Genomic DNA, 24,367 nt, shown 5'->3' on the forward strand with positions numbered 1-24,367 from the left:
TGGGTAGACCGTCAGGTGTTTGTATCCAGTGTGTTCTGTGCTTTCCGTTCCCCATTGGTTTCTATTTCCGGATGGTGCAGTCAGGCTCCGGTCCGGGTGCGTGGGCCGGATGATCCGGACCCGAAAAATAGCACATGTTGGAAAAGTGTCCGGATCCGATCCGGCTCCGTTCTGTACGGAACGTACGCATGTGAACGTCTGCATTGACTTTGCATTGCTATGCGGAACGTACGTTCCGTTTGTACAGTATACGGTCCGGATCCGATCAGGCGAATCCGGACAGGGAAGAGGTAATTTGTTTGAAAACCCAACCAGAATTGAGGCCAATGAGTTTGCATACAGCACAGATTCATGACTGCTGGAGAACCCACAACTGTAGCTGGGGGCAGAGGGGCCCTTAACTTCCATTGCCCCTCCCTCTGATCCAATGACCGCCACCAAATCAGATCTGGCTACACTTGTGTTAGCTAAAGGGGAAGGGGCATGATTTGTAGTGATACCTCTGGTACAGTAGGTTGGTTAGTACTACAAAGAGCTGAACTGGACTCTCTAACACCTCAGACAATCTGATGCTCCTCAATGTCAGAGTACCAAGGATCAACTGAGTGTTACATGGAACACAGGGTTATAATAGACATCTGATTTATTTTGAAGGAAACCTGAAAGGAGAGGGATATGGAGGCTTGATCATTTAACAAAAGTATGGCAGCCTCCATTTGCATCTCGTTTCAGGTTACCTTTATGGGCACTTTACTGATGGATTGCTTATCGGTTGTCACGTAAAACCTTGATTATTCCGAGCAGCTGGTTAGGGGGAGGAGGAAGGACAGATGGGGCGCATCCTGGTGGTGGGGACAATAACAGCATTTGGAAGTTGGTGCTCCACTGGAAAAACTGTGAACTCTGATGTTGCCTGCTGAATAGATAAAATCTTGAATTGCTGCAATAGGACCTCAGTAATCAGTAAACTTCAGGATGGATGCTTTAATTCCTCATAAGTCACAAGTTTGAGCCATTACATAGCATGTCCGATCTGAGGATCGATTGATCTTATGACCGATTACCTTTGTTTCTATGGAAATCTCTCATAAAATCGATCAATCCTTATATCGGACATGCTGGAAATAATCAGGGATGTAAATCCGCCTTAAAATTGTATGGTGTGGATCCAGCATTAGTGTAATGTCTGCGAGCTAGGACTGTTGGAAGCCTATGCCGTCATGTGGTCTTCAGTCTGGAACTGAGAACTATTATTGCAACAAAGTTTCAACCTAGTCTTTTATGGCCTATGAATATGAACTGCAGCTAGAGGCAAGGCGCATGGAATGCTAAGCTACTTTGTTTTTGCCCCGGAGTGTGTTCCATTGTTTGTTTGCCCCGCAGTGCTCCATTTACCAGAACCTTTACGAAGCGTACCGTATGTACAAGATTCCTAGAGTAGATTTCATAGATGTATGTAGACTACATGTGACGGTGTAGTATAGAACCCATACTCATAGCTTGGTGTACCCTGCAAGTGTATGTGGCACTGGCTCACAGATCTCTCTCTCTCTCTCTCTCTCTCTCTCTCTCTCTCTCTCTCTCTCTATCTATCTATCTATCTATCTATCTATCTATATATATATATATACTGGTTACTAAGTTTCATCATCATTTGATGGTTAGAACAAAAAATTGAACTGTCGTGACAGACCATAAAAAGCCAGCGATCTCCAGGTAGAATTTTCCTCTATTAGGGCTTGTTCACACTGCAGGCGTTTTTGTTATTTAAGTGCGGGCAATTTTTCAAAATCGCCCTGAAAGCGCTTAGACAATGATTCTGTATGAGATAGTTAACATATGAGTTTGCGTTCTGCTTTGTAAAGCAGTGCTTGAGCCATTTTTGAGGCGATTTCGCCTCAGTAGAAGGTATTGAAAAAACGCTCACAAAACCGCTTTGTGGAGCAATTGTGTTCGCGTTTTTAAGAATAAATACATTGTATTCTTTTCCGGATCAAAGAGCTCACTTCCTGACTTGCGTCAGGGAGTGGATTACCAAAACGCTAACCACAAAAACCGCCCACCGAAGCGCCGGGAATTTGGAAAAAAAAGCCCACCGCAAACAGACAGGCGAGCGGAACGCAATGTGAACAAGGCCTGAGAGCAGTAGCAGCTTTTATCTTCTAAATGCAATTGAATTTGCTCTAGGTTTGTCTACAAAGACTGATTCTTATTCCATCCCTCAGAAGCATTAGAATCCAGCCTTTTGCATACTTCAGTTGCCGTGTGCAAACCGTAGGCCTTAATTTGGTATCATTGTTAGTTTTCATAACTTACTGATCATCTAAAAGTCTTCATGTCTTTATCCGTTGCGGAAGCAGGTCCATAACGCTACCACACTCGTACGCAATATAAACCTACAACATGGGGAGAATGTGCAAATTCTGTTCACATGAAGTCATTAGTGGTGTTTGTAATAAGGACAGCAGAGCTGCAAGAATGAGGGGAAATGTTTGAAGTATGTCCTGTAAACCATCGCTTAAAAATGAAGTTCCAAGACTACCAACCTCATCATTACTCCAATACAGACCTTGTCTGGCCTCAGTTTTGACTTGTCTAAATAGAATACCCCTGTCATCCTGAGGGAGGACTTCTTGCTTAAAGAGACTCCGTAACAAAAATTGCATCCTGTTTTTTATCATCCTACAAGTTCCAAAAGCTATTCTAATGTGTTCTGGCTTACTGCAGCACTTTCTGCTATCACAGTCTCTGTAATAAATCAATGTATCTTTCCCTTGTCAGACTTGTCAGCCTGTGTCTGGAAGGCTGCCAAGTTCTTCAGTGTTGTGGTTCTGCTATGCACTCCCCCCTCAGGGGGGAAAGAAACACACAAATGATCTCTTGAGATTCAAAAGGAAGGCTGTATACAGCCTGCTTGTGTATGGATGTATTTTCTATGTGTGGACATACAGTACATCAACCTACTTCCTGTTTTGGTGGCCATTTTGTTTGTTTATAAACAAACTTTTTAAAACTGTTTTTAACCACTTTTAATGCGGCGGGGAGCGGCAAAATTGTGACAGAGGGTAATAGGAGATGTCCCCTAACGCACTGGTATGTTTACTTTTGTGCGATTTTAACAATACAGATTCTCTTTAAAGAACAACCGAGGTGGCATGATGAGGTGTATGTACAGTGCCAAGCACACAAATGACTTTGTTGTTTTTCTTGCTATGCCTGAAGAAGTTAAAAATTAGGTATGCAAGTAACAGTTTCTGTCCGGGTCAGACTATAGCATAACCCTCACTGATAAGTAATTACAGCCATAAAACACTTTCCTGGTAGTAAATGGCTTCTGAAGAGCAGGAAAGAGATAAAAAGGGTCAATAGTTCACAGATTTGAGCTCTGGCATACTTCAGTGAAGGTGTCCTTAAGCAGAGACAATGAAACAGTAAAAAAACTTAAATATAAAATAAAACTGGGATATCTAAAAAAAAGTCATTTTGAGGAGGATAGATACTATTTTTTTTTTTTCATCATTTTCACCCGGATGGCCTTTATACGTTTTTGCTAATATTGCTATGGCCAGACGCTGACAACTCAAAGAATGGCAAATGCTCACTCTCAAGCAGCACTGGGCGAAACAAAAATTTTGGTGGCAAGCAGCAGCATTTGGACGTTGTAATGTGAATTATTGATTTATAAAGCGCCAATATATTCCATGGCGCTGTATGAAGTAATTTACGCTGAAGCGACGCTCACTGTGTTTCTTGGGCACCGGCAACAGCTGGAGCTCAAATTATGATAAAACCAGTGTCAGTGTCTGGCCATAGCATTACTCGGGTACCAGTAATAGCTGGAGCCTGATTTATGGAAAGAAAGGCAGCGGGGAAATTTGTAAATAGGGTTACAGTAGGGCAATATAAAAAATAGGCAGGAGAATAGTTTAGGGAGTAGCATTTGTCCAGGAAGCCTTGTCACGTTTACGTGTACCTGGTCTGCAGGAAAAGCCTATCTGCAAATTTAAAGGCAGTAAGTGTACCTACACCTGCACTAATTAAACTATCTCCTCTCTTTGCCTAATCCGTTTCACATAATAATGCAATTACATGATTGGCAGGGACATCACATGCAGTTTGTCACCACTGCTATGTGACTTGGGAGCAGCTACATTACCTGTGGCGTGCGCTACATTTCCCCCCCCTCCATAGTTTTTCATGCATGAGTGTTTTCTTACGTACACCTGACCTATAATGGATTTGGAATCCCCACAAGAACTGTGTAATCAACCAAACAAATACAAATTCGAGCTTTTGGATGACCATTAATGTTGATCACAGCAATGATGACAAAGATCTGTGATATGGATCGCTTTCCCCGTTCCAAAAGGACACCACACACCAGTGCTTTTACCGGCTCTTTGAAGAAACTCAAGGCAACCAAGATGGGCTTGACCGGTTACTTCATATGAGAAGTAACACAAGTTTACGTCAACGCAAGTGTTCTTACAACAGGGTACGCTTTTGGAACAGATGGAGCAGTACAGCTGTTTCAATTCATTCTTTCCCGAAATCCAGTACTCACGATGGCCAAGATGGTGCACCGAATGATTTTCACTCAGAATGATCGATCACATGCTGGATTAGGTCATTGTTGACTCGTGTTTCGCTAGTGTTCTATACAGGTCAGGGTTATAACCTTCATTTTAGTTCTGAGTTAGTGATTAAGAAATGTAAGAAGATTTAACGGCAGGACGTTTACAACACTAAGGCCTCTTTCAGACGGACGGCTGAACTGCGAGCAGTTCATCATCCCACCTGCTGTCCACGATTGCTATTTGGGTGCAATTTAAATGCAGCTGAGTGGAAGAGGTTGTAACACCACGCGTTTCATCATGTCACATGCGGTGGTGTTACTTTGTGGCATAAAACATGCAACGTGCCGTATCTAAGCATGGCCGTGCTAAGATGTGATTTGGGGGGGGGGGGGGGGGGTAAGCTGTTGACCACTAGTACCAAGCACTGGAAAGCACTTGGTGGCTACGAGAGCAGCTGACAGGCGGGGAATTCCCCGCCTTTGGCTGTCCATCTGAAAGAGATCTTTAACGTGAACCCAAGCTAACAGTAATATGGAGGCTGCCATATTTATTTAATTTTAAACACCAGTTGTCTGACAGTTTTAGCGATTTTTTTTCAGCAACAGATGAGATGCAATAACTGATTTTTTTTATTTTTTTTTTTTATGACAAATACATCTCGAATCCTCGAAAGAAAGATTTGTAATTCTGCCCAGTTAGATGTGTGACAGACAGACCACTCTGTCCCTTTTTCCTGTTGAGTAAGCCTAAGCAAGTCCTTCCCCTAATCTGCTATAGTGTACCTGAAGGAAAGAAATATGCCCCAAGGATGTACTTACTTTGGGAGAGGGAAGCCTCTGGATCCTAAAGAGGCCTCCTCCCCCCTAGAAGGGATCCAGCGCTGGCTTCCCCAAAAATTCTCTTGTGCCGCTTGTCGGTGGTGTGCACAGACGCAGTAGCGCTTTCTGGTCGAAACATCAGAGCCAGATCGGGTCTGCCATACTATGCAGGCGCGGATGGTTTGTGTCTGCACAGTAGAGCGGACCCGATTGGGCTCAGGTATTTCCGCTGGAGTCTGAGCGGGAAGATGCTACTGCGCATGCGCACAGCTAATTACCTTTTTGGGGGGCTGCCAGCACTGTAACGGAGGGACAGAAAAGGCTTTTGGACAGCCAGACCACTGGTATTGCTTAAAAGTAAATATATGGGAGCCTCCTTATTCCACTCAGTTCAGGTGTGGTTTAACTTTTTAAGCAGCAGGTATAAACCATTTTCTGTTCGTTGCAGTGTAAACTCTAGTAACAGTGGAGTTTAGAGACAAAGCTAAATCCTCAGGGGTTTGAAGCTGTTTTCATTTTGCTGTTTAGAATATTAAGACAACCGAAGTGACATGATGATATAGATATGAGGATGTACGATGCCAAGCAAAAAAAAAAAAAAGCTAGGCTGTTTTTTTTTTTTTTTTTTTTTTTCCTTTCTCTGCCTGAAAGAGTTAAACATCAGGTATACAAATGACGGTTTCTATCCGGGTCGGACTATAGCATAAAAATCACTGATTAGTAATTACAGCCATAACATACTTTCCTGTCAGTAAATGGCTTCCTGGAGCAGGAAAGAGATGAAAAAGGGTCAATAATTCTTAGATTTCAGCTCTGGCATAGTTCAGTGAAGGTGTCCTTGAGCAGAGACAGTGCAACAGTAAATACTTAAAAAGTAGATTTAAGGATAAAATAACACTATGGGATATCTAAAAAAAGGGGGGGGGGTCATTTTTAGGAGGAGGATAGATACAATTGTTTTTCTCATAACTTTATTTTCACCTCGGATGCTCTTTAGGCAATACAGGTAATGTCCATTTCAGAATGACAAAAATTAAGATGGCAGGTCCCATGAAACTGCAGCTCTGTCCTGCAAGACTGGGTGCACAAGAGAGCTTTTATAGAAATGTAATGCAAACATACACCTAAAAATCCAAGTTACATGACATTGTATAAAAAAGCACAGAGGAAATGCGCTAATATTTGTCTTGCATTCTATTGCAAATGTATTCACATCGAGCCAAGCTAAATTTGGTTAGTCTATTTTCAAGCTGCATACATTTGCTTGCAAAATTTGCATAATCCTGCATCAACTCAAAATTTGCATCTCATTGACCATCCCTGATGTGGAGCACAGGAAAGAACTAGTATGGGGACTGGGAACATGGAGCCCTGGAAAGAATTAGTATCGGGACTGAGAACCTGGACATAACTCGGATGGGGATTGGAAACCTGGAGATACGGTAACTAGTATGGGGTCTGGGAACCTGGAGATAACTAGGATGGGGACTGGGAACCTGGAGATAACTAGGATGGGGACTGGGAACCTGGAGATAACTAGGATGGGGACTGGGAACCTGGAGATAACTAGGATGGGGTCTGGGAACCTGGAGATAACTAGGATGGGGTCTGGGACTTAAGAACATTGGAAGGAGCTAGAACGGTGGACTTGAAGAATTTGTAGCACTGGGAGGATACTGGAGGAGGGGCTGGGGAACCTGGAGCATTGGAAAGTGCCCTCACAGTAGCTGTACTGAATAGGAATTTGGGCTCACAAACAGGATGGGGATCTGGAGCACTGGAAAGGGCTAGGATGGAATCTGGGAACCTGGAGATAACTAGGATGGGGACTAGAAACCTGGAGATAACTAGGATGAGGTCTGGGAACCTGGAGATAACTAGGATGAGGTCTGGGAACCTGGAGATAACTAGGATGGGTAACCATATTCCGTATATAGGGAAACAAAAGAAGTAATGATAATATCCTCTCAGGTGTGCCACAACACCTACATAGACTTTATACTAATAAAAAGGATATATATAGCAAAAAACTGAAGAAACTTGAAGAGTTTATATGCAAAAATACAAAAGATTTTTATTGAAGACAACACTTGTGCAAAAATATTCATAAAAAGTATCCGTCAGGGAACATTTTCCATAGCAAAGAATGGCAAAAATGCATCAGTTGTTAACATCAAGATTAGTGCAGTTGTGCAAATTGAGGCGACAACGTCGACTTGTTTCGGGATAAACCCTTCATCAGGCCTCCACAAATAGAGACAAATCTGTATAGTTAACACATGTTCTTAATAAACATCTGGACAACATCAAGTCAGGTATAACCACTCATCCAATTTTCAAACACAGGAACCGCACAAGGCAGGAGCTGGAGAGGAATGGCCATTCCTCTCCAGCTCCTGCCTTGTGCGGTTCCTGTGTTTGAAAATTGGATGAGTGGTTATACCTGACTTGATGTTGTCCAGATGTTTATTAAGAACATGTGTTAACTATACAGATTTGTCTCTATTTGTGGAGGCCTGATGAAGGGTTTATCCCGAAACAAGTCGACGTTGTCGCCTCAATTTTCACAACTGCACTAATCTTGATGTTAACAACTGATGCATTTTTGCCATTCTTTGCTATGGAAAATGTTCCCTGACGGATACTTTTTATGAATATTTTTGCACAAGTGTTGTCTTCAATAAAAATCTTTTGTATTTTTGCATATAAACTCTTCAAGTTTCTTCAGTTTTTTGCTATATATATCCTTTTTATTAGTATAAAATGATAACTAGGATGGGGTCTGGGAACCTGGAGATAACTAGGATGGGGTCTGGGAACCTGGAGATAACTAGGATGGGGTCTGGGAACCTGGAGGTAACTAGGATGGGGTCTGGGAACCTGGAGATAATTAGTATGGGGTATGGGAACCTGGAGATAACTAGGATAGGGTCTGGGAAGAAGATTTGAGAAAAAATCCATGCTTCCACCTTCCTCATATAACCAAATGGCTGAACAGGGCAGATGCCAATTGAGGTAGACTGATGTAAACCTGGGCAAGAAAAGCTTGTCACATTGAGCATCACTCAACTTTTTTTTTGTAGTGTCCCCTACTGGTCAATAGTAGTCTGCCAAAAAACACGCTCTAGAGCAGGCTTTCTCAACCAGGGTTCCCTGGAACCCCAGGGTTCCTTGAGGACTCTGCAGGGGTTCCTTGGCATTTTACCCCATCGTGGGGGAAGTATAATAGAGCACACTATAATAGGTGGTACTGTAACAAGAAGCACTAAATTGGGGGGTCAGGAGACAGTATGGCAGTGTAATAGGAGATAGTGAAATTAGCAGCCTAACCTATTTAAAGACTATGCCTCCTGAAAAATAAATATAGGGGTTCCTCGAGACCAAAAAAATTGTATGCAGGGGTTCCTTGAGAACCAAAAGTTATTTACAGGGTTCCTCCAAGGTAAAAAGGTTGAGAAAGACTGCTCTAGAGTTATAAAGGCTTCTGCCACACAGGTAAACATGTAAGCTCAACTTGATCTGTGGTTCACAGTGATGCATCATCTATCCATAGGGAAAATGATGCGTGACTGCAAGTGGTGTCCCAACACAAAGTATGGCAACAATTCCGGAGTAGTCGGCATTCCTTTCTGCAGTAGTTAAAAAAAAACTTAAAGTTAAATAAATGTGCCCAGTTTACCTTACTTGGGGCTTCTTGTCGCCCCATTTAGTCCACCTGGTCCCTCGCCATTGGGGGATAACTATTTTTTTTTATGTTCTCCAGTCTAAACTTTTCTTGTTCAGCTTCACCTTCCCTATTTAAGTGGGATTATACTCCCAAAAATGTCAGTAGCTCCTCTTCGTTACGGTAATTATGGTGCCCGATAAACATATTTTGCTAATGCAGAAAGTACTTTTCATTGCCACTGATTGAAGCTTTTATCAGGCTCCGTAGTTACCGTTCATTGACGCTAATTGCAGCTTTTACTATTGCCGGCTGTGGCGGCGCCATTTTTAGTGTCGCTTATCCTCCGCCATTTTTGCATGATAACTTTCTAAATTGCTTCCACCTACTTCGTCTGACACACTTTCACCTGCTTACAAGGTTTGTAAACACCGGAAGTTCGCAGTTTCATGCAAGAGTTGTGTACCAGGAATTGGGCGTATGATTCCTACGTGCAGCTCAGTGCTGTCAACAGCTCAACATTTTTGTAAGGTTTGAAACCTTAGTGATGTCTGTAAGACACCAAACCTAGCTGTCCAGTATAGGACCATCTCGCGTAGTCTGTGTAGACCACCAGATCAATCAGAAGACAGCAGTCCATACACATGCTTGAAAGGCATGAACAATCCCAACAGCAATGAACGATGTTGGAGCACGTTTGACTTCTACTGCAAGACGATGGTCTGCCGATTAGATTGGTAGTGAAAATGAGGACCCGTAAGAGCGCAGCTTGCCATACATAAGTCATTTCAATAAAGCAATTGTGTATCGTTCGATACAAATGTCTACGGTTACTGTGATTATCATCTAAACCAATCCACCAGGATGAATGTTTATATAGACGATGATCGCTACTTTTACTGTTGTTGGGACACTTTTTAATTCTCAGCAGAATCCGGCGGTCCTTGTTCATTTGAGTGCCTGCAGTCAAGTGCGTGTATTGGAACTATAGTTTTATGCAGAGCTGACCTTTATTTCCCCAGGTTCAGGAATGATTATATTATCACCTCTGTAGGAATCTGTTGATGCAACATCTTCCACAGCTTTGAATATTGCATCAGTTCTCCAGTACATGTCTATTCATGGTGATCATGCTCACTGTGGACTTCTCCTAGCCTCTGTACAGATGTTCTGGATAAAATGAGTACCTTGTGAAGGTGCCAACAGATGTGATACTTGGGTCTTCTTAAATGGCCAATATCCTTTGTTTCAGGCAACCTGCTTTAGTAACCATCGCTACCACATCTGACAATGGACGTTCATGGACAAAAAACCCTTTCTGTTCAAACTAATTTCCTGTTTTAAATTGAACCTGAATTCAGAACTTCCTCTTTGCTCTAAAAGATAAGCAACAGCATAATAACCTTTAAAAAATCATTTGTTACAGCTAATACAAATCCTGCAAAAAATCTAGGGTCTACTTCCTGCTTTCACGGAATCAGACATGGGCCTCAATTCACTAAGCTTTATCAAACACTTTATCAAACGTTTGATAATTTACCTCATGGGTAAAAACTAATTTTGAATTCACTAAGGTGTTATATTATGTTATATATTTATTGAACATTTTATCAATAAAATATTTAATAAATATTTAACACTTTAGTGAATTCAAAATTAGATTTTACGCATGAGGTAAATTATCAAAAGTTTGATAAAGTGTTTGATAAATCTTAGTGAATTGAGGCCATAGGGTTAACATCCTGTGATTACAAATTGGCTGCTCTACTGAGGCAGCCAGCTGACACAGCTGAGAGATCAAATTATAGTGGTGATTAGTCACAGATGACTGGTAATTAGACAGGCTAAACTCTCTAAATGCATACAGGGTTCATTTCTCTGTTTTCAGGTGTGCTTTAAGTATCCTCAACTTTGCAAAGGTTCTGGGCATCAGACCAGCAATTAAAGCATCACCACCTTTATTGCATCCTCATAAAAAAGTTACTGTAGTGTGTACGGCTTATTTTCTTGTATTCTTAAAGCGGACCCAAACCAAACATTTTTTCTTTATGCAAAATATTTAGTTGCACCACTCTGACACATACAAAGATAAATAAACACTCCTTCAAGCCTATGAGCATTTCAGTGCATGCTTTACACCCTTCTCTTTCCATAACTAGGGTTATACAGGTGGCAGCCATTAGCAATTCCTCCTTTGCCGGACACCACCTACTCCACCAGTTTGCCAGATTCTGTCCCGGCAATATGAAAGGAAGGGAGGGGTTCCTCCAATAAATGTAAAATATTTTATATTTGTCATCACGCAGCTGAAAAAAGGCTGCTATTTATTATTATAATTTAGAAAATAGATTTTATTTCTGAAATCTTGTATTTGTAATTTGGGTCCACTTTAAATGTGGTCATGGTTAATCTGCTGAATCCAGAGCCTTTAATCTGTCATGTCTATGGCTTTCTCTGTCTGTGTTAGATTGACTTTTGATGCTGGATAGACTACCATGTACACAGTAAAGCATTGGGTCTATGAGTAGCTTGCATTACTTGGAAATTTAAAGAGGAATTGTAATGAAAAGAACATAATAATAAATGACTAAAATTACTTATTTTTTTACAATATTCATTAATAGATTTAACACTGGTGGTGACATCTTTAGTTCTGCTAGGTGATGTGTACAGAATGTTCATTACTGAGAATTCTATGCACAGAGGAAGATGCCGCTTGCTTGGCAGTTGGAAAAATCCATTATTTCCCACAATGCAATGAGATTCACAGACAGCAAACTGTCAGGGCCATGGTCATGACATCACACTGTGGAAGGGGTTTCACCACAATATCAGCCATACAGACTCCCCACTGACAATCTATTTTTGAGAAAAGGTAAACATTTCTTGTGGGAAAAGGGGTATTGGCTACTGATTGGTATGAAGATCAATCCTAGGTTACAGTTCCTCTTTAAAGTGAAACAATGTGGATGTGTAAGAATTGTACTGAGAATTACAGAAATGTTGGTATAGTTTATAAAGGTTGCTGTAGATTGGTTGATAAATGCACAAATCGATAATTGATCAGCTTGGTAATGGTGGATAATAAACCATCTTAGCTTTAAATACCCCCCCCTTGCCTTGCTTTAAGCTGCCATTAAGGATTCTATTTAGCAAATAATCGACCTTCTGATCAGATCAGATAGTGTTGATGGTGCCAATCGACAACAAATGGACGGTTTTAGGATCTATTCCATTTGAAATTATTGTCACGGTTTACCAACTCATTTATGGGCCCGATCAATCACAAGTATTGGAGTGGAAGGTTGCTTGTTAACTAAAATTGTGTAATTAATGAGCAGCTTTGGTCTCGTTCATTGGGTGTCTCAGATGCTTTGCAGACAATGAAGGTTTGCTGGTCAGTTGGAGAGGGCATGTGGTCATTTGGATGGGCAATACAAGTTGCTTTCTACTTAAACTGAACTAAACCACAGTAACTATGTTCCATTGTACTTTTGTTCCATGCTTGCCAATCTTGTATAGAAATGTGAATGTATATCTAAAGGAGTGCAGGGCTACATGCAATGGTGCACAACTGTTAAAATATTTAGGCTTTTTATATTTTTTTTTTATTGGAATTTTTGATCTATCTATCTTTTGATATCTATATCGATCAAAGGTAGCCCGGTTATACTTAAAATTGAGTGAAGCCAATTTTTAAAGTAATTATTTGGATAGTTGTAAATTATACGCTATAACCTTTTTAGACCTAAAGTTTTCCTTATTCCAAACCCCATTGTGTATGCTGCAGCTGTGCACCTATCCATCCAAGTCTCTGAGGTTTTACAGTTGTTAACCACCTACTTCCTGTGTGCTGGGTAGACACACCTCCTCAGGTTTCACCTACTTCCTGTTTAGTCACGCCTCCTCAGGTCTCGCCTACTTCCTGTGTTCAGTGTAGCCACACCTCCTCAGATCCACATAGCTTGGTATGGGTGGGGCACTTTGCCTGCTTAAACCATGCCTCCTGGGGACTGCAGCCTTTACAAATAAAGGCTGTCAGTATTTACAGAGAAGTCATGGTTTCAGGAGGCATGGCAAATACCACCTCTGTCTCAAGCTATGTGGACCGTGACACTGCAGTGATCATGTGAATTTGTATTGTCACTGATAGGATGGTGGGAGAAAATGGTGGTGGGAAAAGAAATGGGCAAGGGTGAGCTGCAGCAACAGGCATTTTGAGTTAATTTAATGCAAAATGTCCTTCCTACCTGTGTCATGTTAATAATTGTTGTGTTTGTAATTTAGCCAGTACTGCAGCTTTTGACAATTTCTTGAAAGTATATTTATACAGTATATGAAGCTTAATTTTTATTCTTATGGAGCACACCTTGCATGTTAGCATTGCCAAGCACCCTGTCCTTGGGACGCTTTGTCCCCTGCCTATTTTATTATCAGTGATTACCTAAAGAGCAGCAACCAATCAAGTGAGAGTATATCTCCCTGCTACACTAAATGGGGCTCACTTTGTGGTTGCCCCTTTGTTTCTCCTTTGTGGTTGCCCCTTTGTTTCTCCTTTGATTTTTACTGTAAATTATAGTAGATGAATTTTGGGATAACATACTATCCTGAACTTGGCTTTGATATTATTTTGCTTTAGTGTTTAATGAATTGATGAGTTGCACACACTGATGCTGGATTGGGATTCATACTTAACATAATTTTATGCACGTTACTTCTTTTGACTGCATTTAAAAACCTTTAATGGTGTTTAGCATTTTTCACTTATCACAATTTTTTTATTTTTTTAGCTGAAAAAACGGAAGAACCTGTGAAGAAACCACAAGCTCCTCCTCCTCCTACCCCTGCTCCACCTCCATCTGCTTCTCCTACCCCTGCTCCTCCTCCACCTGCTTCTCCTATCTCTGCTCCTCCTCCACCTGCTTCTCCTATCTCTGCTCCTCCTCTATTTGCTTCTCCTACTTTTGCTCCTCCTCCATCTGCTTCTCCTACCCCTGCTCCTCCTACTCCTCCTCCTACCCCTTCTCAGCCTGTGAAGAAGCGACCATTGTCCCCAGTTTCTTTGGCGATGAAGCCAGTCTCTGCTCTCCCGCGGATCCCAATGAAGAAGAACTCCACTTCCGCAGCTTTCAGCAAACCCTCCAGCAAACCCTCCAGCAAACCCTCCAGCAAACCCTCTAGCAAACCCTCTAGCAAACCCTCTTCCAAACCCTCTCCAAAAAAACCTTCCAGAAGCAGCGCAAGCCCAGCTCCTGTCAAGAAACCCCAACCCCCGCCTCCTGCCACTGTATCTGCTATTAGCAAACTACCCAAGATACCCAAGAAGGTACCACCACCACCTGGTGCAGAACTGAAGAAGACACCTGCTCCAGATTCACTGATGAAAAAGCCATCAGCAGGGTCCTCTCCATCCCACGCGGCTTCCACCTCCACCCCTAACGCCATGCCCTCAACAGTTGCTAGCACACAATCTAAGCCGTCTGGTTCATCTAAGGCGCTTCCAAACAGTCAGATCAGACAGAACGTTCGACGATCGCTGAAGGAGATCCTCCTCAAAAGGTGTGAGGATTTTTTTTTTTAGTTCTATGCTTAATATTCGTGTGTGGAAACAATTTTGCAGCAGTTCTGCAAGTTAAACTCCTAAATACTAAAGCTACGTGGATTCTTGTGTTGTGTAGGGTGAATGACAGCGATGATCTGATGATGTCGGAGAATGAGGTGGCCCAGGTGGCCATGGACGTCGAGAAAGAGATGTTCAACCTCTTCAAGGAGATAAACAGCGGTTATAAGAACAAGTACAGGAACCTCATGTTTAACCTGAAGGACCCAAAGAATCAGGTAAGGAATGAAAAAACGTTAGGCGATTGTATTTTAGTTTGACCTCATGGGAAGTGGTGATGTGCTGTTTTTGTGACTTGAGGTACACTTTAAGGATTTGTGTTTTTCTGTTTCATAATTGCAAGTTTTAAGATCTCAGAAAGAGCACCAGTTGTTATGCTTTGTGAATGAGCCAAGTAGGTGGTTATCTGTAGTCTGAAGCTATAAGGGAGTCATAAATGAGGTTACATTAACCTCCATGTCCCCAATCCGGAGTTCTCCATCTCCACCTTGTTGCCTCCCAAATTTGAGTGACCTCTGCTGGCTACTTTGTGCTGCCTTCATTGTGCCTGAAATCCATGCAGACTTCCAGTACTAGTATGTCATTCTGGCCTGTATACAGTAGAGGGTGGGAATCGGGATTTGGAAAGAGCAGATCTTTGCATAAGAAGCATGAAGGCTTTATGTAGAGTAGATATTTAGAATCCTGGCTTGCATCCAAAATGTATGCTGCTTGGGCCGTTAAAAATCAAATACAAGCTGGAATTATTAGCATTTCATGAAGCATATCCTGAAGGGTTAGGGGAGTACCTTGAAGCAGATGTGCACTTATTGTTAGTAGGTTTAAGCAAGATCAGTTTTGTGAAATTGACCTGGAGCATGCGGGGGGTGTGGGCCATGCTGAGGGGGTTTACTCACCTAAGCGGCTACCTTCCGCTGATGCGCTTCGCAACGCTCCATTTTCCCCACACTTCTGCCTTCTGAACCAGAACTTCTGATGTGAAGGCGGAAGTGTGGGGAAGATGGAGAGCGGTGTGCAGCACACCGACGAGAGGTGGAAGCTTAGGTGAGGATATCCCCCTCCCCCCCCCCCCCTGCACACCTCACACGCTACCGGACAATTTCCCTTTTCGCAAAATTCATCTCGCTCATCTTTAATTGTTGATTAACTATATTGTAACTTCTCATAAAAGTGAAATAACGCCTCATTTACAAGAAATAGGCATTGTATGGGGGGCAGTAGATTATAAGTTAATCTTTATGTCCTGTGATGGATTTCAGGGCCTGTTTCAGCGAGTTCTTCGTACGGAAATCTCAGCAGGGAAACTGGTGCGTCTGAAAGCCGAAACCCTCGCCTCAAAGAAGATGTCCTCGTGGAAGGAAGTAGAACAGAAATCGGTGAGTGGCAACCTACCAGCAATGTATTCAGTGCTGGGCCTGTCACCTTTATGGTAATAATGTCTGATCTGCTGGAGCAACATCTACCAATAATGTGGTTTGGCCAGCCTTGGCAAAGAGAGCTTCCTGTATGACTTCTATGCCATACTCACGGATTTTTTGTTTTTGATAAAAGTCAGAAGTGTTGGCAATAAATGAGCAGATCCTTTCAGCATAGACAGTGAGTGTTGTGGAGTGATTTATGATTGTGATCACCCAGTCGGAGTTTACAAAAAAATATACCATGTGACCAATACAATCTCTCCTGATGGCAACCAACTCCACTCTCAGGGGTACTTTTAAATTATCCAGTTAAATGGTCCATTTAGAGCCCTTAAAGGACATCTGAAGTAAGAAGAATACGGAGGCTGCCATATTTATTTCCTGTTAAACAATACCAGTTGCCTTACAGCCCTGCTGGTCTATTTGGCTGCAGTAGTGTCCGAATCACGCCAGAAACAAGCATGCAGCTAATCTTGTCAGATCTGACAATTATGTCAGAAACACCTGATCTGCTGCATGCTTGTTCAGAGTCTATGGCTAAAAATATTTGAAGCAAAGGTCAACAGGACTGCCAGGAAACTGGTATTGCTTAAAAGGAAATAAATATGGCTGCCTCCATATCCCTCTCAATACAGTGGTACTTTAAAACAGTTTACACATTTTATAACTTTTACCACAGCAATTTAGATAGATCCTAGAGAGGAACTTTACCAAAAGATAGTATTAGGTAAAAATAAAAGTGTTGCAAAGATAGAAGTTAAAATATAAAAGTGATGTAAATGATTGATACATACTGTGTGTTTGTTCACGTTGTTTGATCCTCCGTGAGCCTGCAGGTCATTATCTTTACGGCTGGTAGACATGACCTAAAATGCACAGCACAACTGCCCTTATCTATAAACACACCCAATCACAATGTTATAGGTTAAAAGGTTAGTCAAAATAAAAAAAATTGTATCTGTTTCGAGAAACATACTGCTTGCATGGTAGTTGGAAAAAGCTGTTATTTACCACAATGCAACAAGGTTCACAGACAGGAAATTGTCAGAGCCATGGTTATGACGCTCATACTGTGGGAAGGGTTCACATCAATATCCGCCATACAGACCAACCTTATGATTTATTTGAGAAAAGGTTAAGATTTCTTGTGGGAAAGGCTGTATTGGCTGCAGACTGGGATGAAGTCATAGCTACTTACCTCTGCGTACTGCCTGTGCCTGTAAACCATGCCTACCACCAGCTTCAGTTGTGCCAATGAGAATCCAATTTCCTATGCTGTAAGAGTCAGGCAAGCGCTACATTATCTAGTGTAAGGTACACATTCCCTTATGTATGTTGCTTATCGCTTTTCTTTCCTTCACTCCAACAGGGTGCTGTTGTGAAACCCAGGTCTCGTTTCGACCATAAATCTTTCACAAGACACTTAATAGACATGGAGGACTCCCCTCCTATGTCCGATACTGACACAGTGAGTATCCAAGCCTTGTGAGTTTGCTTATATAAATGGATGCATATGGGTACCCTGGCCAACAAACCTGGATTGCAGCGACAGAACTGTCCCACAGCGGGCTTTTCTTTCAGTGATTCTGTCTGGGGGTTGGGCCTGAGATAGACGTGCACAGGATGTTGTCAGGTTGGAAGAAGGGACTACTTTATTTCATGACTTTCTCGGAATGTTGACTTGTGTGTGTGCCATGTTCCGTTTGAGTACATGTAAAATAGCCGCCATGGAAATAGCCGCTTGTAGAATATCGGTAATCTTACTAACATTCTACTCTTGGGCAGTGGTAATTCCGATAGCAAAATATATGTAATTTGTACTATATTTTACCTTTGCTAAACCTAACCCTACTCTCACACAAGCCCCCCAAATAATTCCTAACGCAAACCCGCTCTCCACCGATGCTTAACCCTAACTGACAACTTCCACTGATCCCTCCCCTCCACCCCCTCTTGATACTTACACTGCCACACACACTGCATAATCCTAACTGCCCCCTAGCATCCCCATCCTCCCCCCCCCCCCCCCCCCCCCATCCTCCTCCTTACACAATCCCACCGATAACTGCACCGCTGTGCAGGAAAAACACCAGGCGCCAGGCATTTTTTGGTGCCCTATAGGCAAATATTTTAATATCTGCATTTGCGCTGCCATTTGTAGCTGCAGTTTGCATAGTGGCAGCCTCAAGGCCACGGTGCCCACATTTCCCTCAATTGCTGATGTTAACATGGGTCCAAACTTCCACAGTGCCTCCAGTGCCCAAATTTCTGGTCACTGTTCCATGTGTCTTAACTTTGCTTATGCTCATTATTCACTTTGCTTTACCTGTAATGACTGCTGTTTGCACAATTACTACTGAGCTATGCTTTCCTGCCACACTGTGTCTGTGTTATGCTTCACCTGGGTATGAGCACATAGATCAGTGCTGCAGATGTTTCTCTACCTGTTGAATGTTTAGTACTTACAGCATTTGTGTCTCCTCCCTCCCTCCCTAATGCAGGAACAACAGGAAGCTGCTCGGGTCCCTTCTGCGGATAAAAGTGCAGCGGCTCTCCCAGATATATTCAGCAGTATGTTGGAAGACACGACGAGTCAGCATCGCGCCCACCTGTTCGATCTCAAGTGCAAGATTTGTACAGGTACTGGAAGGCCTTCATTCCGTTCAGCCTTTCTCAGAGTAAAGAAGCCCCTCCTTATGGCCATAGTCTGACTGCCAGGGTCCCTGCTGGCGTGTCCTGGAGGTTGCTGTCCAGCGTTGCCTTTGATCTTCAAAGCTGTTTCCTGTTTGTGAATGGTGGTGGTGGCTCTTTATGCACCTTTGAGTTCTGTGCAATTTCAACACTTCCAGATTTTAATATACACTCACTTTAAAAGATACATGAGATGTAGTAAAGTACTGCAGCTTTACTTACCTTAGACTTCTTCCAGCACCTAGAAGACTCTGTGTCCCTCACCGCAGTTCTGTAGTCTACCACTCGTCAGCAGTCCCTTGTGTAGTGACCGGCCACCCAGCGGGGTCAGCTGCACATGCACTCACTGTTGAGCTTCCGTGGCCAGAGGAAATCTGCACAGTAGCCCTGTGCAGAATGCTCCCAGATATGGCAGTGCAATCAGCGTGTGCACGCACATGCGCAGAAGTAGCCAACCTTGTCAGGTCACTGGCCACTACAGCGGGGACTACTGATGACTACGGAACTGCAGCGAGGGACACAGAGACTTCTAGGGGCTGGAAGAAGCCCCAGGTAAAAAAAGCTTCAGTACTTTTACATTTTAACCTGATTTTTTTTTTTTGTTCTTGTACCTGCAAGGCGACATGGCTCGTGTGTACAGGACTTTAGTTGCTATTGCCCTAATTGTACATAATAGTTTGAAAATGTGCTGCCGTACATGGCCATCTATCCAGGGCAATGGGCCCAAATAAACAACTGCAATACAGTTATTGCTGATGTCTGTCTGAGTGAGCAGTCACTGTCCCAGCCTTCTTCACACTATCTATATTACAAGCAGTTATTGTTGTCTCCCAAAATTCCTAAATTTTGTTGTATCCTGTGACAGGTCAGATATCGGCTGATGACGAGCCCCCAGCTAAACGCCAGAAGACCACCGCCTCTGCACCAGTAAAGAGGACGGAGAAGATAGAACCTCAAATAAAGCCAGAGGATGATGAGCCTCCGCCCCCTCCAGACGATGAGTCTGACACACCTATGGAGACCAATGAAAACAGTGACTCTCTCCCTAAGGCGGTCCCTGAGCCATTGCCTGTCCCCAGTGCTTCCCCTCCACACCCTGAGCCACCCGCACCTAGCCAGGCTCCCATCCCCCCTCTCATCAACCCTGTCACCACAGTCACCGTGTCCGGCAGAGACCCCAGGAGAGCTATCAGTCGGCCACCTGCACCTCCACCAGCACTGGTTGCTCCAAACAGCAGCCCAAGAATAACACGAGACGCTGAGGAAACGCCAACCATACCTCCACCGCTTCCCCCCGTGATCACCACTCCAAAATCCATCCTAATGAAGCCGACGACCTCCGACATCCGATATCTAACAGCATCATCACCAAACATCAAGTGCGTAGTCCCAGAATTCCTATGGAAGACCTACAAAGCCCACAGCTTGCTGAAAATTTATCTATGATTTTATACAGCAGTCATACATTGTCGAGCACAACGACCTTGTGCCACAGTGGGTTATAAGAGCTATATACCCTAGTTATGTAGGCAGGATTATTTAATAAGGCAAAGCCATGAGTACCAAAGTGTTCCCAATCGAAGCCTATTGCTGATTGGCTGCTATGTATTGCCGCACTTGTTGCTCTGTGCTTTACCCTATTAAATACCAGCAACATTTCTGTTCGATATGCACAGCACTTCTAAATACTTCAGAAGTAGATAGGATTAAACCGTGACTGGTTTAAAGGATTAGTGCAGTTATGAAAGGCTTTAGCGATTTAAAGGGATACTGTAGGGGGGTCGGGGGTAAATGAGTTGAAGTTACCCGGGGCTTCTAACGGTCCCCCGCAGACATCCTGTGCCCGTGCAGCCACTCACTGATGCTCCGGCCCCGCCTCCGGTTCACTTCTGGAATTTCTGACTTTAAAGTCCGAAAACCACTGCGCTTGCATTGCCGTGTCCTCGCTCCCGCTGATGTCACCAGGAGCATACTGCGCAGACCAAAGACCATACTGGGCTTGTGCAATACACTCCTGGTGACATCAGTGGGAGAGAGGATGCAGCTGCGCAGTGGTTTTCAGACTTTAAAGTCTGAAATTCCAGAAGTGAACCGGAGGCGGGGCCGGAGCATCGGTGAGTGGCTGCGTGGGTACAGGATGTCTGCGGGGGGCTATTAGAAGCCCCGGGTAAGTTCAACTCATTTTCCCCCGACCCCCCCCTCCCATACAGTATCCCTTTAAGTCCACAGACCCTTGTTATAGCTGTGAATATAGTATCACAACCTTTGCCACTAGGGGTCACCGTGGAAAGATCTGCTCATTACAGAATCCATCTCTCAGCACTGACCTCTACTGGTGAGGAGAAGCAGGCTCGTGTAGAGAAGCAACTCTGCGTTGCCAGGAGAACTTCGCGGTTTAGCAGAATATCTGTTTTCGCACTTCAACTAGCATAAAGTCTTTCATAAATGTAATTGTCCTTTTAGAGAAGAACACCAACTGTCACCAATCGATTGCATGGGTGGTAGGTGCATGGACATATGAGATAAATACTCACTTGAAGAACTTCTCCGTAGTTCACTTTTTAAAAATCCATTGGTGTGATGTCTTTTGTGTCCGTTTTTGGTCTGCTAGCTGCTACACTTCCTGTACAATACATTACACAGGTATTTAGACATGTCGAATTGTTAGAGCAACACAAACGTGAGTGATGTCACATCTGCCGGTATTAAAGAGGAAACTAAAGAGTCCTAACCCAAGTCCATAACCGACTGCACCTCCAACCATGCAATTATGAAAGGTGGAGTTTTTATTCACGTTAGGACATTACAAAACACAATTCTGCGTTTGAACAAATGACATCCAGGTAGTTTCACACAAAAACCCATTCCTGTTTCAAGCACCTTTACACAAGTGATAGGGGTGGTGGGGCACAACACATCTTCTACTTTAGGTTGGAACAAGCTAATTGCAACCCTGGGTTTGGATCAGCAGATCAGCTTCTTTACCTGTGTATAGACGTACTAGCTTCAGCAGCCATGACTGACTTATTAGGTTTTGTTTCTAGATCTCAACAAGCTCTGCAACTAGATGCCATAGATGGAGGGCTTATATTAGCCTGAAGTTATCTATTTAAAGTGATCCAATAAGCACATGGAAAGTATCACACAGCAGTGCTTTAAGTCCAGCTCCATTGTGCATTTTATTCCGATTGTCTACCTTCCTATCTAACACAAAAAGGTGCTACTGAAACCCTTCCCTTTGCACCTCCAGCCTCAGTGTTAGGAGAGGGCTTTTGTCCGGGGTCCTGATGTCTTGTGGCAGAGGGGTCATTGCATCATGCACATGTGTTCCTGTAGCACTTTCTGAGAGCCACCACTCACTCTTTTCCTTCTGCTATACTGGCGGAATATATGAACGTCACAGCCATATCCCAATATACTCTGTTCTGGTGTGTCTGAGTGGGTGGGATGCCACTAGGCTGCCATCTTTTGGGATCCTGCAGAGGTGGTTGTGGTAGGAGGAAGGGTCAGTCTACCACCCAGCCTTCCTCTTAGGGCAGGCACTTGTGGCATCCAGACAATCCAGTCATGAGGTAGTATAAGGAAGAACTGTGCCGTTTGCATGACATCCCTAAAACTTGCCACCTCTGTAGGTTCTTATGGAAAGGAAGGGGGGGGGGGGGGTTGGAAGTTTAATAACCAAGACTGCCAAAAGCTTTTCTAGCATGGTTGTGTATACATTATCTGCATTCCACCCACTCCTTCATTATTTTATGTATAGGTTTACTGATTGTCTGATTACAGCCCCCATGCCTGCATGCTACACAACACTGCAACTAAGCAACAAGCCTTGGCATGGCCATGGGGATGGAAGGGGGTCGTTTACATTACATATTTAGGGGTTGCAGTACAGTTATACTGTACAGTATATTGTTTGTGGGTCTGTCAAAGTGCGATCATTTTGGTATATGATATTGTACATGGCTGCAAACAGTCTCCTTCAGAAGGCACTTGAGGACTGACCCGATTTAGGAGACTCATATAATATGTGCTTCCTCACAAACCAGTAGGCTACATCTACAGATTTAAATCCTAATAGGATTTTTTTGTCAGTCTGAGGAGGCGTATACTTTCATATAGAGTGAGAGGAAGAGCGATACATCCTCACACAGGCTATCTTCATAATGATGATTGCACCTGCCTCCAAAGCAAGTATGGAAGAATATACCATCTTAATATCCATAAGATTGTGACAAGATGGCCTCTTTTAGATCTGTCTAAATATTAATGTAAGACTATACAGTTGGCGACATGACTGATACTAGAGGAAGCGTCAGAGATGTGAAGTAGTATTTATTTATGTATTTATAAAGCGCCAACATATAAAGTTTTGTCACTGACCCAAACAAATGAAAAACAAACTCCAAAGTGGGTGCCATCCCATCCATGGAACACAAGTGGCCTTCAGTTTCCTAGCGACGTACACAAGGGAAAGAGGACACTAACTGACCATTTCAAATCTTAATATGTGTCACATCTCTTGGAGTGTTCTGAATGCTGAGTGACTGCAGTTAGGCGAGGATCAAACGCTATCTGTTTATGCTCCCTTAACATATAACCATTTGTTCTGTCAACTCCGACTCATGGTGACCATATGAACTTTTGCACACCAGATGTCCCTGTCAATCATGGCTTCTTTCAGCCATTGTCTTGGCATGTTCATAGCTTCACCTATGCTGTCTATCCATCTTAGCCTGTCGTCCTCTTCTTCTTTTGCCCTCTATTTATCCAAGCATCAAGGATTTCTCCAAAGAATCCGGTCTTCTCATTATATGACCATAATAGTAGTATCAATCCTTCTAGTGAACACTGTGGCCTTAATTCAATACAATTCAAAAGCATACATTTTTCCACGCATGACTCCCAACTTTCACAGCCATATGTTACTACTCGGAAGATCATATCTTTAACTATCCTGATCTTTGTTGGTAAAGTGACATCTCTATCCTGTTAGTATCTTGTTTAAGTTCATCATAGCTTTCCTTTTATACAACAAGCATCTCATAATCTCATGGCTGCTGGGGCCTTTGACATATACTCACACACAAATGAAATTGGACTCATTCTTATAGGGCAGTGTTTCTCAAACTTGACCTTGTGACTCCCCAACAGTGCATGTTTTGCAGGCTACCTCACCTATGCAGAGATGGGGTAATAAGTGTCTTAGCTAGGTGGATTCCAAGTAGGTGAGACACCAATTACCCTCCTGTGCATGGGTGAGGTTGCCTGCAAAACATGCAGTTTGGGGAGTCAGGAGGACAGGTTTGAGAAATGCCAAATAGGGACTTTAAACAAGCAGGACCCAGAGGAGATGAACTGTAGTTCCAGTGCTGGCCCTAGATAAGCAGTGTTCTATATGGCACCCAAGTCATATGGCGGTTTATCAGACTTGAAGCTCCATTATTCTAGCATAGTGGGACTGAGAAAACAACTTTCAGGATAACCCTGTTTAGATAATCATATCACTGGGGAAGCCTCTCCATTCCACACAGGGTTCAAAAAGCCATTTCTTAGACCAAACAATGCTTCTGTCAACCTCT

At 43.1% G+C, this 24,367-nt stretch overlaps 1 protein-coding gene across 3 annotated transcripts in view; it reads left to right on the plus strand.

The window, feature by feature from the left end:
• Nucleotides 1-24,367, plus strand: part of DIDO1 (death inducer-obliterator 1) — a 112,555-nt gene that overhangs the window by 78,082 nt on the left and 10,106 nt on the right. For all 3 annotated transcript variants that reach the window (XM_068262669.1, XM_068262671.1, XM_068262670.1), the window contains 6 exons: nucleotides 13,850-14,618; nucleotides 14,738-14,897; nucleotides 15,939-16,055; nucleotides 17,467-17,565; nucleotides 18,599-18,737; nucleotides 19,654-20,167. In XM_068262669.1, coding sequence (XP_068118770.1) covers nucleotides 13,850-14,618; nucleotides 14,738-14,897; nucleotides 15,939-16,055; nucleotides 17,467-17,565; nucleotides 18,599-18,737; nucleotides 19,654-20,167 — 1,798 coding nt within the window. The remainder of the gene's footprint in view (nucleotides 1-13,849; nucleotides 14,619-14,737; nucleotides 14,898-15,938; nucleotides 16,056-17,466; nucleotides 17,566-18,598; nucleotides 18,738-19,653; nucleotides 20,168-24,367) is intronic.

This window comes from Hyperolius riggenbachi, chromosome 12 (genome assembly GCF_040937935.1).
Source record: "Hyperolius riggenbachi isolate aHypRig1 chromosome 12, aHypRig1.pri, whole genome shotgun sequence".
In the NCBI taxonomy this organism is placed as follows: Eukaryota; Metazoa; Chordata; class Amphibia; order Anura; family Hyperoliidae; genus Hyperolius; species Hyperolius riggenbachi.